We start from the raw sequence: 17,439 nt of genomic DNA, 5'->3' as shown, positions 1-17,439 counted from the left end.
AAATTTAGTTGCAAAAAACCCGATTTAAATAGATTTTTTTTTTTTTTTTTTTTTTTCGTATGTCTACAAAGAACACACATTAATGATCTCCGCCTCTTCCCATTCTCGTACATGAACAGCTGACCTGCAGCTGCATGATGAGGGGAAGAGAACGGGGATACTCTTTATTTATTTAATACTTCACAATAGCATTTTATGTAAATATAAATAGCGCCTATGAGATAATTAAAATCTAAAAAGGACAATATTTGTCAAAACTTATCATAGAATGATTCAATTTAAATAGCCAAAAGTGCACAAAAATAACAGTGCAGCTTAATGTTACAAAATACTTATAAAAGAGCAATTTAAAGATAATACAAATTAACAATAAAGTGCTTGAGTAACTGATTAACGACTAAATAGATAAGTAAGATTTAAGTTTAACAATAGTAATAGATGGCATTAATTAATATAATTCAATTTTTTCATTAATAAGCATCTACAAGATGCAAGAGAAAATAGCCCAAAGTGGCCAATTGGAATAATAGAGAAAAGTCGAGACAAAGTCTGGTCATTTTCTCCAATACGGGCTTAAGCTAAAATTAGCTTTGATCTCTATGTGATCCAAATACGACCCTATAGGCAGCAAGTGGTGATGGTGGTGGTAGTGGCCGCGGCATTGGCGCAATACCCTCGAAAACAGGTAGTCGTTGCGGCTGGTGGGCTGCTGTTTGTGCAGCTTCGTTGCGTTGCTGAGCCTCACGTCGGCGAAGGAATCGCTCCCTACTTTCAGCAATTTCGTCGGCTTCCCGTTGTAGTTGTCGCTGGGTGCGTAGAGCAATGTCATTGGCCAAATGCATGCTTACGAGACTCGTGTATCTTGCCAATGTTATCCGCTGTGGGATGAACGGGTCGTAGGCAATGTTTTTGGCCAAGTTGTTGGTATGGACCCGGAGTCGATCATAGTATTTGGCGCAGAGATTGTTGAGTATATCATCCGCAGATAAAACTTCTAGATCAGCTCTGATGCGCGCGTTCGAAACAAAGTACTGAGCACCAGAAATGGCTCTCAGAGCTTTGTTGTGTACGACTCGAATGCGGCTGAATTGCGCCTCAGATAGCAAAGCACCCCATACAGGCAGCGAGTATTGCCAAAGTGGAGCTTTTCTGTTCGTATGTCTATGAAGAACACACATTAATGATCTCCGCTTCTTCCCATCTCATACATGATCAGCTGACCAGCAGCTGCATGTCGAGGGGAAGATAGTACGGAGATACTTTTTATTCAATTGATACTTCACAATAGCATTTCTTATGAATATAAATAGCGCCTATGAGATAATTAAAATCTATAAAGGACAATATTAGTCAAAACTTATCATAGAATGATTCAATTTAAATAGCCAAAAGTGCACAAAAATAACAGTGCAGCTTAATGTTACAAAATACTTATAAAAGAGCAATTTAAAGATAATACAAATTAACAATAAAGTGCTTGAGTAACTGATTAACGACTAAATAGATAAGTAAGATTTAAGTTTAACAATAGTAATAGATGGCATTAATTAATATAATTCAATTTTTTCATTAATAAGCATCTACAAGATGTACAGAGAAAATAGCCCAAAGTGGCCAATTGGAATAATAGAGAAAAGTCGAGACAAAGTCTGGTCATTTTCTCCAATACGGGCTTAAGCTAAAATTAGCTTTGATCTCTATGTGATCCAAATACGACCCTATAGGCAGCAAGTGGTGATGGTGGTGGTAGTGGCCGCGGCATTGGCGCAATACCCTCGAAAACAGGTAGTCGTTGCGGCTGGTGGGCTGCTGCTTGTGCGGCTTCGTTGCGTTGCTGAGCCTCACGTCGGCGAAGGAATCGCTCCCTACTTTCAGCTATTTCGTCGGCCTCCCGTTGTAGTAGTCGCTGGGTGCGTAATGCAATGTCATTGGCCAAATGCGTATTTACAAGACTCGTGTATCTTGCCAATGTTATCCGCTGTGGGATGAACGGGTCGTAGGCAATGTTTTTGGCCAAGTTGTTGGTATGGACCCTTTTCTGTTCGTATGTCTAAAAAGAACACACATTAGTGATCTCCGCCTCTTCCCATTCTCGTACATGAACAGCTGACCTGCAGCTGCATGAAGAGGGGAAGAGTACGGGGATACTCTTTATTTATTTAATACTTCACTATAGCATTTTTTTATAAATATAAATAGCGCCTATGAGATAATTAAAATCTAAAAAGGACTATATTTGTCGAAACTTTTCATTAAATGATTAAATTTAAATGGCCATAAGTGCACAAAAATAACAGTGCAGCTTAATGTTACAAAATACTAATAAAAAGAGCAAATTAAAGATAATTCAAAATAACAATAAAGTGCTTGAGTAGCTTACAATAGACTAGTTAGATGAGTAAGATATAAGTTTAACAATAGTAATAGATGGCATTAATTAATATAATTCAATTTTTTCATTTATAAGCATCTACAAGATGCACAGAGAAAAATAGCCCCAAGTGGCCAATTGGAATAATAGAGAAAAGTCGAGATAAAGTCTGGTCATTTTCTCCAATACGGGCTTTAGCTAAAATTAGCTTTGATCTCTATGTGATCCAAATACGACCCTATAGGCAGCAAGTGGTGATGGTGGTGGTAGTGGCCGCGGCATTGGCGCAATACCCTCGAAAACAGGTAGTCGTTGCGGCTGGTGGGCTGCTGTTTGTGCAGCTTCGTTGCGTTGCTGAGCCTCCCGTCGGCGAAGGAATAGCTCTCTGCTTTCAGCTGCTTCGTCGGCTTCTCTTTGCAGTTGTCGCTGAGTGCGTAAAGCTATGTCATTGGCCAAATGCATGCTTACGAGACTCGTGTATCTTGCCAATGTTATCCGCTGTGGGATGAACGGGTCATAAGCAATATTTTTAGCCAAGTTGTTGCTATGGATTCGAAGTCGGTCATAGTATTTAGCGCAGAGACCATTGAGTATTTCATCCGCAGACAAGACCTCCAATTCAGCTCTGATGCGAGTGTTCGAGATAAAGTACTGAGCACCAGAGATGGCTCTCAGAGCTTTATTGTGAACGACTCGAATGCGGCTGAATTGCGCCTCAGATAGCAGAGCGCCCCATACAGGCAGCGAGTATTGCCAAAGTGGAGCAACTAGCTGCTTGTAAATGATGACTTTAGTCCTTAGACTCAATTTACTGTCTTTATTGATGAGCCAATCTATCTTTTTAAGCCTAGCCCTAACCCTAGTAACGACCGTAGTGACATGTTGTGAGAAGCGCAGTTTCGTATCTAGAGTAACACCCAAATATGAATGAGAAGTGCCATTTTCAATGGTTTCGTTGCCAATGCGAATAGCCTGATATGGCGCTATAACTCTAAGCGTATGCATGATATGCATAGTCTTGTTTGCATTAATTGTAATGCACCACTTGCTCGCCCATTCTGCCAAACTATCCATATACGCCTGCTGCTGACTGAGCGCGACTGCTTGACGAGAGTCAGCCGAAAGAACGATGACGTCGTCAGCATAAGTGGCAATCAATATCCCACGTAGGCGAGTTGGCCTTGGTATGTCGCTGATGTATATATTATACAAGATAGGCCCGAGCAAGCTACCTTGAGGCACACCAGCGTGAATTTGCTTAATACCTGAGCGACAGCCACCGTGACACTCAACAATAAACGTCCGATCAACTAAATAGCAGCAGAGGATGCGGTAGAGAGCATCCGGCAATAGCATCTTGAGCTTATATTTCAAGCCTGTATGCCACACTCGATCAAAGGCTTCCTTGATATCCATATAGACAGCAGAGCAGTATTTGCGGTCATCAAACGCTTTAATAATAAATTGAGTAACTCGACCCAATTGCTGCTCAGCTGAATGCGCCTTGCGGAATCCAAATTGATGATTTGGAATCGCATTTACAAGAGTATCTTGCTCCAGCATACGGCTCAAAATCAGATACTCAAGTATCTTAGAGAGGCCAGACAGCAGACTTATTGGCCTGTATGATGCAACATGGTGCGTAGGCTTGCCAGGCTTATGCACCATCTTCACCACAGCTAGCTTCCAGCTCGAGGGGAAATGACTCAGTCGTAGTGAGTTGTTGCAAATGAGCACAAGATACAACACGGCCTTCAATGGCAGCGCTTTAATAGTGTGATTATCAATTTGATCCAATCCAGCCGCTTTTTTGTTCTCTAGCGTGCTGATGTGACTGATAACCTCAGCCGCAGTGACTGGCCGAAATGAGACTGAAGCAGTCAAAGATGGCTGGCTAACTTGAGCCTCGATCTCGGCCAGATCACTGGGCGGCGTAGTCACGATTGGCTGAAAACGCTGCTCAAGACTCGCAGCAAATGTTTCGGCCTTCTCGGCTGTTGTCTTGCACCAGACATTTTGCGAATTAGAGCCATTGCCACTGGAGGACTTCAACAGCGGTAGATTTGGAGCAGGCTGCCGCTTGATCTCGTTGGTCAGTCGCCAGAGCTTCTGCATACTATATCTATCAGTTGGATCGATAGATCTAAATAGCTCTTCCTCATACTTCTGCCTAGCATATATGAGCTCTTTGCGTATGCGATTCGATAGCCTGTTGCAGAGCATCTTAAGCAACGGATTGCGACTTCGAGTAAGATAGCGCTTGACTTGCTTTTGGGCCTCGATAAGTTGCAGAGTCTGTCTATTTACTCGATATCTAGTCCTCTTTATCGTGCGTGGGTGCTGTGCATTCGCATAGTTTGCAGCATCTTCAATGTTTTTTACAAAAATATTGACCGCATCATCAATATCGTCAGCACTGTTGATCTCAGTGTTGAGCAAGATTTTGTCGTTTAGATAGCTCTGAAATTTGTTGATGTTAGCGTTCAGATCAAGTAGATGGCCTTTTGCTCTGCTGGTGACAGGCTTCTCAACCAGCTGAACTTGCAACGGGAGATGATCAGAGCTAAGCTCGAAAGAGTCAGTGATGGCAAGCAAATCTCGCCTGATACCTTTAAATAGCGCAAAGTCAATGGCAGACGGAGTTTGGCGTGAATTAAACGGAAAATGGGTGGGCGACCCAGTTGCCAGAATGTTGCAATTCACTTGTAGAAGACTATTGACTAGCATTCGGCCACGGAGACAAGATCTGTCGTTGCCCCACCACTGACTTTTCGCATTCCAGTCACCACCGACTATAAAAGTGTCACCCAGAGAAGATAGCAGGTTGTTGAAATCTTGCCCAGACCAGATGATTTGCGGCGGGCAGTAGATTGAGACAATATTGATATGACGGCCATTTTGCAGGCTGACTGAAACTTCGACAGATTGATGCGAGTCGTAAGATGTAAAGCGCATAGCATAATGGCATATATGTTGTTTAATTATAAAGGCTGCACCTCCTCTGCGCCTGTTTGAGGGGTGATTTGCTAAATAAACAATATAGCCATTAATAGCAATGCTATCGCTATCAGTCAGATGCGTCTCAGACACTAGCATTATGTCTATATCGTGCTTGACGAGATATAGATTGAGCTCATTAAGCTTTTTCTTGACACCGGCAGCATTCCAAAAAGATATCTTGATGTTGTTGACACGTTGAGTTACGGCATGCTGCAGTGCAGCGCTGCGTCTACTGGCATTTGGGGAAGTGGATACATTACTAGACATTTGAAGGCTCATTGGGACCAACTCTGGCCATCAAGAAGGCAAAGACAGTGGTCATCATCTCAATGAGTTTATCTAATTTAGCCTCTAATCTAGAGCTAACTTGTACTGGCATGCTTGGCATATTCGCATTTATTGGCTGCTCGAAGCGTTGAAAATGAACACCCCCACTAATAGGATGCGCACTCCCATCCAAAGGTTGCTGATGCCTACGGCGCGTACTTAGGCTACGGCTGCGTTTTGGCTGCGGCGGCCGCTGTGCGCTTGCCTGCCTAGGCAAACGGACTTGTTGCTGCTGCTGTTGTTGTTGCTGGCTAACTTTGGTGGCTTTTTGCCTCGACTGACGCTGTTTGCTGCTAATAGCTGCCGGTCCGACAGGCTGAGCAAATTGAAGGCCAGCCCGAAGAGCAGCCGAATAACTGGGCCCTGCACTAACAGTTTGCGGTCGTGACTGAGGGGGGGCTTGCTGTAAAAGATTTGGCATATTAGACATGTTTGGCATATTTGCTCGATTGCTCTGAGCAGCAGTAGTGGCAGCTGGCTTGGCTAAGTTGCTAATGACTTTAGCTAGTTGCGTGGCACTTTCATTTTCGCGCTTCTTGCACGCTTCTTTATAAGTAGGGCAGCCTTTGTAGCTCGCGGCATGTGGGCCGGAGCAATTGGCACACTTTGCTGGAGTTTGGTCGCCTTTTTGCTTGCCACAGTCCGTGGAAGCATGATTAGCGCCGCACTTGACGCAGGCAAAGGGGCGACGGCAATAATTCTTTGTGTGCCCGAATTTTTGGCACCTATGGCATTGAGCAATTTCATTAGTTTTATACGGCCGCTCAATTTTGACACGCTGGTTGCCAATGGCCGTAATTTGCAGCAATTCTGCGTTGTTTGCGCTGACGGCCAACTCAACCTCAAAGAGGTCAAGCGGCTCTTTGGAGAAGCGTGATTTAATGCCTCTTAAGAAGCGAACTTCGTGCCCTAATTTGGCCAACTGCTCACGGATATAGTGATCCGGAGTGGAGAAGTGCAGATGCCGAATAACAGCTCTATAGCCGCGCTCGCATTTTAATTGAAATGTGTAATTTTCAATTGCATTAGCATCGAGGTACTTTACCAATTTGCGGTGCGTGGCGACGTCCTTGCACTGGACACGAATGCCGTGGTTAGCAGCAGGCTTGGTGGAGTAATTGTCCTGGCCAATAGCGTCATCCAGGCGTATTAGCAGAGGCATAATATCCGTCACGTTGGCGATAAATAGCGGCGCTGGCTTTGCACTCGGTTGCGCATGGCTGGCTCCAGTTGTAGTGGCGGCGGCAGCAGCAGTAACGGCGGCAGCACTAATAGCAGCTGCAGCGACAGCATTAGGTGGCATAACTTGCACTTTTGCGGCTGTGCAAGCTTTATTGGCGAGGCAAGTTGCCTCTCGCTGCGTGTCCTCAGTCCTGGCGGTCCGTATATAGTCGTCAATTTGCTGGCAGTCCTCGTCACTGCCATCCAGATCAACTGCGCCCAGCTGCGCAGTCTTCTTCTTGGGGCTGTCGCCTTTCTCAGCAGTCCTCTTTGCTGCTCTCTCACTAGAGAGCGGCTTTGTAGCACTTTGAATTGCATTTTTTGCAGCAAGATATTCGGCGACCATAGATTCCGCAGAAGTGGATGGTTTTGCCTTTAATTGCTGAGCCGCAGCTCGAGAAGTTGTTGGTCGTGCCGTAACCACACTTTTCTTTACCGGCACTTTTAATGGCGTGGGCGCAGGCGCTAGTGGCTGCGAGTCGATTAATAATTCGACTTCCACGTCCATATCCTCGTCACCGTCATCTGCAGTATAGCCCCTAGGCATTGCAGCTATTTAATTTGCAAAATTTAATTGCAAAAACACCGATTTAAATAGATTTAATTCACAACTTTTTTCTGTTCGTATGTCTACAAAGAACACACATTAATGATCTCCGCCTCTTCCCATTCTCGTACATGAACAGCTGACCAGCAGCTGCATGATGAGGGGAAGAGTACGGGGATAGTCTTTATTTATTTAATACTTCACAATAGCATTTTATGTAAATATAAATAGCGCCTATGAGATAATTAAAATCTAAAAAGGACAATATTTGTCGAAACTTATCATAGAATGATTCAATTTAAATAGCCATAAGTGCACAAAAATAACAGTGCAGCTTAATTTTACAAAATACTTATATAAGAGCAATTTAAAGATAATACAAATTAACAATAAAGTGCTTGAGTAAGTGATTAACGACTAAATAGATAAGTAAGATTTAAGTTTAACAATAGTAATAGATGGCATTAATTAATATAATTCAATTATTTCATTAATAAGCATCTACAAGATGCACAGAGAAAATAGCCCAAAGTGGCCAATTGGAATAATAGAGAAAAGTCGAGACAAAGTCTGGTCATTTTCTCAAATATGGGCTTAAGCTAAAATTAACTTAAATTACAAAAAGTTTATGACAATTAGTATAGATAATTAAATAGAAATAGTTTAACAATTCATTTTAGCAGTTTTGATTTCATTAATTTTCGTTCGATGTATCGCAAATGCAATTGGAAAGTGACGATGCACCCCTGGCTTTGTGCCTATCGGAGTGCATAATCAAAACAAAAACAAAAAACAGCTGATTGAAAATTGCATTAAATGCAAATTTTATGCTGCTAATTGGTAAGTTTAAATATTAACAAATAATTAATTGAAATTAATTATATGAATAATTAATATTAATTAATTATCATATTTTTATATATATGTGGCTGCTATTATACGAAATACAGACGGGCGCAATACTGTAGACAGCGGAATTGCATTAAGTGCAAGCTGACTAGCAGGTGAGTTTTGCAAAATAAAAATTAGAAATTGTAAACGTGATATTAATAAAATTGATAATTAATATTGATTGATTATTATCTTTATATAAAAACAGCTGCTACCATACAAAGTGCAGAGGGGCGCAAAGCTGGAAATGGCCGAACTTCATTGATTGCAAGTTGACTAGCAGGTAAGTGAATTTTGCAGAAGTTAATAAAAACATTCAAAGATTATTAATGTTGATTTTTTCTTTGCAGAATACATGAAGTACAGCAAGGAGACTTAGCCATATGGGCTGCATAGCCAATAGGGCGCGTATTTAAGTTAGTTTTAAGTAGGCTTAAAATGTGCATTTTAGGCGCAAGCGCCGTCGCATATGTTCGCTGCACATATATATGTGCCGAAAATAAAATTTTTGAATTGTCAATTTGTGTTAATACTTAACTTAGATCTCTATGTGATCCAAATACGACCCTATAGGCAGCAAGTGGAGATGGTGGTGGTAGTGGCCGCGGCATTGGCGCAATACCCTCGAAAACAGGTAGTCGTTGCGGCTGGTGGGCAGCTGCTTGTGCGGCTTCGTTGCGTTGCTGAGCCTCCCGTCGGCGAAGGAATCGTTCTCTGCTTTCAGCTACTTCGTCGGCTTCTCTTTGCAGTTGCCGCTGAGTGCGTAATGCAATATCGTTGGCTAAATGCGTGTTAACGAGACTCGTGTATCTAGCCAAAGTTATCCGCTGTGGGATAAACGGGTCATAGGCTATGTTTTTGGCCAGATTGTTGCTATGAGCGCGAAGTCTGTCGTAGTATTTAGCGCAGAGATTATTGAGTATCTCATCTGCAGACAAGACGTCCAGTTCAGTTCTGATGCGAGTGTTCGAGATGAAGTACTGAGCACCAGAAATGGCTCTCAGAGCTTTATTGTGAACGACTCGAATGCGGCTGAATTGCGCCTCAGATAGCAGAGCGCCCCATACAGGCAGCGAGTATTGCCAAAGTGGAGCAACTAGCTGCTTGTATATGATGACTTTAGTCCTTAGACTCAATTTACTGTCTTTATTGATGAGCCAATCTATCTTTTTAAGCCTAGCCCTAACCCTAGTAACGACCGTAGTGACATGTTGTGAGAAGCGCAGTTTCGTATCTAGAGTAACACCCAAATATGAATGAGAAGTGCCATTTTCAATGGTTTCGTTGCCAATGCGAATAGCCTGATATGGCGCTATAACTCTAAGCGTATGCATGATATGCATAGTCTTGTTTGCATTAATTGTAATGCACCACTTGCTCGCCCATTCGGCCAAACTATCCATATAAGCTTGCTGCTGACTGAGCGCATCTGCTTGGCGAGAGTCTGCCGATAGAACAATGACGTCATCAGCATAAGTAGCAATCAAAATCCCACGTAGACGAGTTGGCCTTGGTATGTCGCTGGTGTATATATTATACAAGATTGGCCCGAGCAAGCTACCTTGTGGCACACCGGCGTGAATCTGTTTGATACCTGAGCGACAGCCACCGTGGCACTCAACAATGAAAGTGCGATCTGCTAGATAGCAGCAGAGGATGCGATAGAGAGCATCCGGCAATAGCATCTTGAGCTTATACTTCAAGCCTGTATGCCACACTCGATCAAAGGCTTCTTTGATATCCATGTACACAGCGGAGCAGTATTTGTGGTCATCAAACGCTTTAATAATGTATTGGGTGACTCGACCCAATTGCTGTTCAGCTGAATGCGCCTTGCGGAATCCAAACTGATGGCTGGGAATCGCGTTGACAAGGGTATCTTGGGCCAGCATGCGGCTCAATATCAAGTACTCAAGTATCTTAGAGAGGCCAGATAAGAGACTTATTGGCCTGTATGATGCGACGTGTTGCGTAGGCTTGCCAGGCTTATGCATCATCTTCACCATCGCTAACTTCCAGCAAGAGGGGAAATGACCCAGTCTAAAACAGTTATTACATATCAAGACGAAATACAAATGGCCTTCAATGGCAGCGCTTTGATGGTGTGATTGTCAATTTGGTCCAAACCAGCCGCTTTTTTGTTCTCTAGCGTGCTGATGTGACTGATGACCTCAGCCGCAGTGACTGGCCGAAATGAGACTGAAGCAGTCAGAGATGGCTGGCTAACTTGAGCCTCGATCTCGGCCAGATCACTGGGCGGCGTAGTCACGATTGGCTGAAAACGCTGCTCAAGACTCGCAGCAAATGTTTCGGCCTTCTCGGCTGTTGTCTTGCACCAGACATTTTGCGAATTAGAGCCATTGCCACTGGAGGACTTCACAGCGGTAGATTTGGAGCAGGCTGCCGCTTGATCTCGTTGGTCAGCCGCCAGAGCTTCTGCATACTATATCTATCAGTTGGATCGATAGATCTAAATAGCTCTTCCTCATACTTCTGCCTAGCATATATGAGCTCTTTGCGTATGCGATTCGACAGCCTGTTGCAGAGCATCTTAAGCATCGGATTGCGATTTCGAGCGAGATAGCGCTTGACTTGCTTATGGGCTTCGATAAGTTGCAGAGTCTGTCTATCTACACGAAATCTAGTCCTCGTTATCTTGCGTGGGTTCTGTGCATTCGCATAGTTTGCAGCATCTTCAATATTTTGACAAAAATATTGACCGCATCATCAACATCATCAGCACTGCTGATCTCAGTGTTGAGCAAGATTTTGTCGTTTAGATAGCTCTGAAATTTGTTGATGTTAGCGTTCAGATCAAGTAGATGGCCTTTTGCTCTGCTGGTGACAGGCTTCTCAACCAGCTGAACTTGCAGCGGGAGATGATCAGAGCTGAGCTCGAAAGAGTCAGTGATGGTCAGCAAATCACGCCTGATGCCTTTAAATAGCGCAAAGTCAATGGCAGACGGAGTTTGGCGCGAATTAAACGGAAAATGGGTGGGCGACCCAGTTGCCAGAATGTTGCAATTCACTTGTAGAATACTATTGACTAGCATTCGGCCACGGAGACAAGATCTGGCGTTGCCCCACCACTGACTTTTCGCGTTCCAGTCACCACCGACTATAAAAGTGTCACCCAGAGAAGATAGCAGGTTGTTGAAATCTTGCCCAGACCAGATGACTTGCGGCGGGCAGTAGATTGAGACAATATTAATGTGACGGCCATTTTGCAGGTTTTTTTTTTCTGTTCGTATGTCTAAAAAGAACACACATTAGTGATCTCCGCCTCTTCCCATTCTCGTACATGAACAGCTGACCTGCAGCTGCATGATGAGGGGAAGAGTACGGGGATACTCTTTATTTATTTAATACTTCACAATAGCATTTTATGTAAATATAAATAGCGCCTATGAGATAATTAAAATCTAAAAAGGACAATATTTGTCGAAACTTATCATAGAATGATTCAATTTAAATAGCCATAAGTGCACAAAAATAACAGTGCAGCTTAATTTTACAAAATACTTATATAAGAGCAATTTAAAGATAATACAAATTAACAATAAAGTGCTTGAGTAACTGATTAACGACTAAATAGATAAGTAAGATTTAAGTTTAACAATAGTAATAGATGGCATTAATTAATATAATTCAATTATTTCATTAATAAGCATCTACAAGATGCACAGAGAAAATAGCCCAAAGTGGCCAATTGGAATAATAGAGAAAAGTCGAGACAAAGTCTGGTCATTTCTCAAATATGGGCTTAAGCTAAAATTAACTTAAATTACAAAAAGTTTATGACAATTAGTATAGATAATTAAATAGAAATAGTTTAACAATTCATTTTAGCAGTTTTGATTTAATTAATTTTCGTTCGATGTATCGCAAATGCAATTGGAAAGTGACGATGCACCCCTGGCTTTGTGCCTATCGGAGTGCATAATCAAAACAAAAACAAAAAACAGCTGATTGAAAATTGCATTAAATGCAAATTTTATGCTGCTAATTGGTAAGTTTAATATTAATAATTAATTGAAATTAATTATATGAATAATTAATATTAATTAATTATCATATTTTTATATATATGTGGCTGCTATTATACGAAATACAGACGGGCGCAATACTGTAGACAGCGGAATTGCATTAAGTGCAAGCTGACTAGCAGGTGAGTTTTGCAAAATAAAAATTAGAAATTGTAAACGTGATATTAATAAAGTTGATAATTAATATTGATTGATTATTATCTTTATATAAAAAACAGCTGCTACCATACAAAGTGCAGAGGGGCGCAAAGCTGGAAATGGCCGAACTTCATTGATTGCAAGTTGACTAGCAGGTAAGTGAATTTGCAGAAGTTAATAAGAACATTCAAAGATTATTAATGTTGATTTTTTCTTTGCAGAATACATGAAGTACAGCAAGGAGACTTAGCCATATGGGCTGCATAGCCAATAGGGCGCGTATTTAAGTTAGTTTTAAGTAGGCTTAAAATGTGCATTTTAGGCGCAAGCGCCGTCGCATATGTTCGCTGCACATATATATGTGCCGAAAATAAAATTTTTGAATTGTCAATTAGTGTTAATACTTAACTTAGATCTCTATGTGATCCAAATACGACCCTATAGGCAGCAAGTGGTGATGGTGGTGGTAGTGGCCGCGGCATTGGCGCAATACCCTCGAAAACAGGTAGTCGTTGCGGCTGGTGGGCTGCTGCTTGTGCGGCTTCGTTGCGTTGCTGAGCCTCCCGTCGGCGAAGGAATCGCTCTCTGCTTTCAGCTACTTCGTCGGCTTCTCTTTGCAGTTGCCGCTGAGTGCGTAAAGCAATATCGTTGGCTAAATGCGTGTTAACGAGACTCGTGTATCTAGCCAATGTTATCCGCTGTGGGATGAACGGGTCGTAGGCAATGTTTTTGGCCAAGTTGTTGGTATGGACCCGGAGTCGATCATAGTATTTGGCGCAGAGATTGTTGAATATATCATCCGCAGATGGAACTTCCAAATCAGCTCTGATGCGCGCGTTCGAAACAAAGTACTGAGCACCAGAAATGGCTCTCAGAGCTTGTTGTGTACGACTCGAATGCGGTTGAATTGCGCCTCAGATAGCAGAGCGCCCCATACAGGCAGCGAGTATTGCCAAAGTGGAGCAACTAGCTGCCTATAAATAATGACTTTGTTCTAAGCGTCAATTGCTATCCTTGTTAATGAGCCAATCTATCTTTTTAAGCTAGCCCTGACCTAGTAACGACCGTAGTGACATGTTGTGAGAATCGTAGTTTTGTGTCTAGAGTAACGCCCAAATACGAATGTGAGGTGCCATTTCAATAGTTTCGTTGCCAATACGAATAGCCTGATATGGCGCTATAACTCGAAGCGTATGAATGATATGCATAGTCTTGCTTGCATTAATTGTAATGCACCACTTGCTCGCCCATTCAGCCAATCTATCCATATAAGCTTGCTGTTGAATAAGCGCATCTGCTTGACGAAAGTCTGCCGACAGAACGATGACGTCGTCAGCATAAGTGGCAATCAAAGTCCCTCGCGGATAAGCTGGCCTCGGTATATCGATGGTGTACACATTGTACAAGATAGGCCCGAGCAAGCTACCTTGTGGCACACCAGCGTGAATTTGCTTGATTCCTGAGCGACAGCCACCGTGACACTCAACAATAAACGTCGATCAACTAAATAGCAGCAGAGGATGCGGTAGAGAGCATCCGGCAATAGCATCTTGAGCTTATATTTCAAGCCTGTATGCCACACTCGATCAAAGGCTTCCTTGATATCCATATAGACAGCAGAGCAGTATTTGCGGTCATCAAACGCTTTAATAATAAATTGAGTAACTCGACCCAATTGCTGCTCAGCTGAATGCGCCTTGCGGAATCCAAATTGATGATTTGGAATCGCATTTACAAGAGTATCTTGCTCCAGCATACGGCTCAAAATAAGATACTCGAGTATCTTTGAGAGGCCAGACAGCAGACTTATTGGCCTGTATGATGCGACGTGTTGCGTAGGCTTGCCAGGCTTATGCACCATCTTCACCATCGCTAACTTCCAGCAAGAGGGGAAATGACCCAGTCTAAAAGAGTTATTGCATATCAAGACGAGATACAGAATAGCCTTCATCGGCAGCGCTTTAATGGTGTGATTATCAATTTGGTCCAATCCAGCCGCTTTTTTGTTCTCTAGCGTGCTGATGTGACTGATGACCTCAGCCGCAGTGACTGGCCGAAATGAGACTGAAGCAGTCAAAGATGGCTGGCTAACTTGAGCCTCGATCTCGGCCAGATCACTGGGCGCGTACCGTAGTCACGATTGGCTGAAACGCTGCTCAAGACTCGCAGCAAATGTTTCGGCCTTCTCGGCTGTTGTCTTGCACCAGACATTTTGCGCATTAGAGCCATTGCCACTGGAGGACTTCAACAGCGGTAGATTTGGAGCAGGCTGCCGCTTGATCTCGTTGGTCAGCCGCCAGAGCTTCTGCATACTATATCTATCAGTTGGATCGATAGATCTAAATAGCTCTTCCTCATACTTCTGCCTAGCATATATGAGCTCTTTGCGTATGCGATTCGACAGCCTGTTGCAGAGCATCTTAAGCATCGGATTGCGATTTCGAGCGAGATAGCGCTTGACTTGCTTATGGGCCTCGATAAGTTGCAGAGTCTGTCTATCTACACGAAATCTAGTCCTCGTTATCTTGCGTGGGTTCTGTGCATTCGCATAGTTTGCAGCATCTTCAATGTTTTTACAAAAATATTGACCGCATCATCAATATCGTCAGCACTGTTGATCTCAGTGTTGAGCAAGATTTTGTCGTTTAGATAGCTCTGAAATTTGTTGATGTTGGCATTCAAATCAAGCAGGTGGCCTTTTGCTATGCTGGTGACAGGCTTCTCAACCAGCTGAACTTGCAGCGGGAGATGATCAGAGCTGAGCTCGAAAGAGTCAGTGATGGTCAGCAAATCTCGCCTGATACCTTTAAATATCGCAAAGTCAATGGCAGACGGAGTTTGGCGTGAATTAAACGGAAAATGGGTGGGCGACCCAGTTGCCAGAATGTTGCAATTCACTTGTAGAATACTATTGACTAGCATTCGGCCACGGAGACAAGATCTGGCGTTGCCCCACCACTGACTTTTCGCATTCCAGTCACCACCGACTATAAAAGTGTCACCCAAGGATAAAAGCAGGTTGTTGAAATCTTGCCCAGACCAGATGACTTGAGGCGGGCAGTAGATTGAGACAATATTGATATGACGGCCATTTTGCAGGCTGACTGAAACTTCGACAGATTGATGCGAGTCGTAAGATGTAAAGCGCATAGCATAATGACATATATGTTGTTTAATTATAAAGGCTGCACCTCCTCTGCGCCTGTTTGAGGGGTGATTTGCTAAATAAACAATATAGCCATTAATAGCAATGCTATCGCTATCAGTCAGATGCGTCTCAGACACTAGCATTATGTCTATATCGTGCTTGACGAGATACAGATTGAGCTCATTAAGCTTTTTCTTGACACCTGCAGCATTCCAAAAGATATCTTGATGTTGTTGACACGTTGAGATACAGCAGGCTGCAGTGCAGCGCTGGCGTCTACTGGCATTTGGGGAAGTGGATACATTGTTAGACATTTAAGCGCTCATTGGGACCAAATGGGCCAACAGGCAGGCCGTGAGGGTGGTCATCATCTCAATGAGTTTGTCTATTTTAGCCTCTAATCTAAAGCTAACTTGCACTGGCATGCTTGGCACATTTGCATTTATTGGCTGCTCGAAACGTTGAAAATGAACACCCCCACTAACAGGATGCGCACCCTCATCTTGGTTGCGGATGCCTACGGCGCGTACTCAGACTACGGCTACGTTTTGGCTGCGGCGGCCGCTGCGCGCTTGCCTGCCTAGGCAAACGAACTTGTTGCTGTTGTTGTTGTTGCTGCTGCTGTTGTTGCTGGCTAACTTTGGTGGCTTTTTGCCTAGACTGACGCTGTTTGTGCTAATAGCTGCCGGTCCGACAGGCTGAGCAAATTGAAGGCCGCGCCGAAGAGCAGCCGAATAACTGGGCCCTGCACTAACAGTTTGCGGTCGTGACTGAGGGGGGGCTTGCTGAAAAAGATTTGGCATATTTGACAAATTTGGCATATTTGCTCGATTGCTCTGAGCAGCTGCAGTGGGAGCAGGCTTGGCTAAACTTTATGACCTTTGCTAGCTGCGTGGCACTTTCATTTTCGCGCTTCTTGCACGCTTCTTTATAAGAAGGGCAGCATTTGTAGCTCGCGGCATGTGGCCGGAGCAATTGGCACACTTTGCTGGAGTTTGGTCGCCTTTTTGCTTGCCACAGTCCGTGGAAGCATGATTGGCGCCGCACTTGACGCAGGCAAAGGGCGACGGCAATAATTCTTGTGTGCCCGACGAATTTTGGCACCTATGGCATTGAGCAATTTCATTAGTTTTATACGGCCGCTCAATTTTGACACGCTGGTTGCCAATGGCCGTTAATTTGCAGCAATTCTGCGTTGTTTGCGCTGACGGCCAACTCAACCTCGAAGGATCGAGGGCTCTTTTGTAAATCGACTTTAATGCCTCTTAAAAAGCGGACTTCGTGCCCTAACTTGGCCAATGCTCACGAATATAGTGATCCGGAGGGAGAAATGCAAGTGCCGAATAATGGCTCTATAGCCGCGCTCGCACTTTAATTGAAAAGTGCATTTTCAATGAATTAGCATCGAGGTACGGTACTTTACCAATTTGCGGTGCGTGGCGACGTCAGTGCACTGGACACGAATGCCTGGTTAGCAGCAGGTTGGTGGAGTAATTGTCCTGGCCAATAGCGTCATCAGGCGTATTAGCAGAGGCATAATATCCGTCACGTTGGCGATAAATAGCGGCGCTGGCTTTGCACTCGGGTTGCGCATGCTGGCTCCAGTTGTAGTGGCGGCGGCAGCAGCAGCAGCAGTAACGGCGGCAGCACTAATAGCAGCTGCAGTGGCGCATTAGGTGGGCATAACTTGCACTTTTGCGGCTGTGCAGCTTTATTGGCGAGGCAAGTTGCCTCTCGCTGCGTGTCCTCA

At 43.6% G+C, this 17,439-nt stretch overlaps 1 protein-coding gene and 1 long non-coding RNA gene across 3 annotated transcripts; one reads left to right on the top strand and one right to left on the bottom strand.

Annotated features, from left to right (window-relative positions):
• Positions 1-74: 74 nt before the first annotated feature.
• Positions 75-8,514, bottom strand: LOC149269545 (uncharacterized). The gene has a single exon (XM_089465420.1). The coding sequence runs from the start codon at positions 7,464-7,466 to the stop codon at positions 5,631-5,633; it is 1,836 nt and encodes a 611-aa protein (XP_089321546.1). The 5' UTR covers positions 7,467-8,514; the 3' UTR covers positions 75-5,630.
• A 3,697-nt stretch (positions 8,515-12,211) lies between these two features.
• LOC149269544 (uncharacterized) lies at positions 12,212-12,932 on the top strand. 2 transcript variants are annotated; one of them, XR_016269392.1, is made up of 4 exons: positions 12,212-12,366; positions 12,472-12,525; positions 12,622-12,696; positions 12,763-12,932. It is a non-coding gene; the product is annotated as an uncharacterized LOC149269544 (long non-coding RNA). The 2 variants fall into 2 exon arrangements; XR_016269391.1 differs by lacking the exon at positions 12,212-12,366 and having other exon boundaries at positions 12,381-12,525.
• Positions 12,933-17,439: the final 4,507 nt, after the last annotated feature.

The sequence above is a fragment of the Drosophila arizonae genome, chromosome 3 (genome assembly GCF_054131065.1).
Source record: "Drosophila arizonae isolate 15081-1271.41 chromosome 3, UAZ_ARI_1.0, whole genome shotgun sequence".
Lineage (NCBI taxonomy): Eukaryota > Metazoa > Arthropoda > Insecta > Diptera > Drosophilidae > Drosophila > Drosophila arizonae.
Note: the sequence above shows the minus strand (reverse complement) of the source record. Positions and strands in the feature narration are given on the sequence as shown.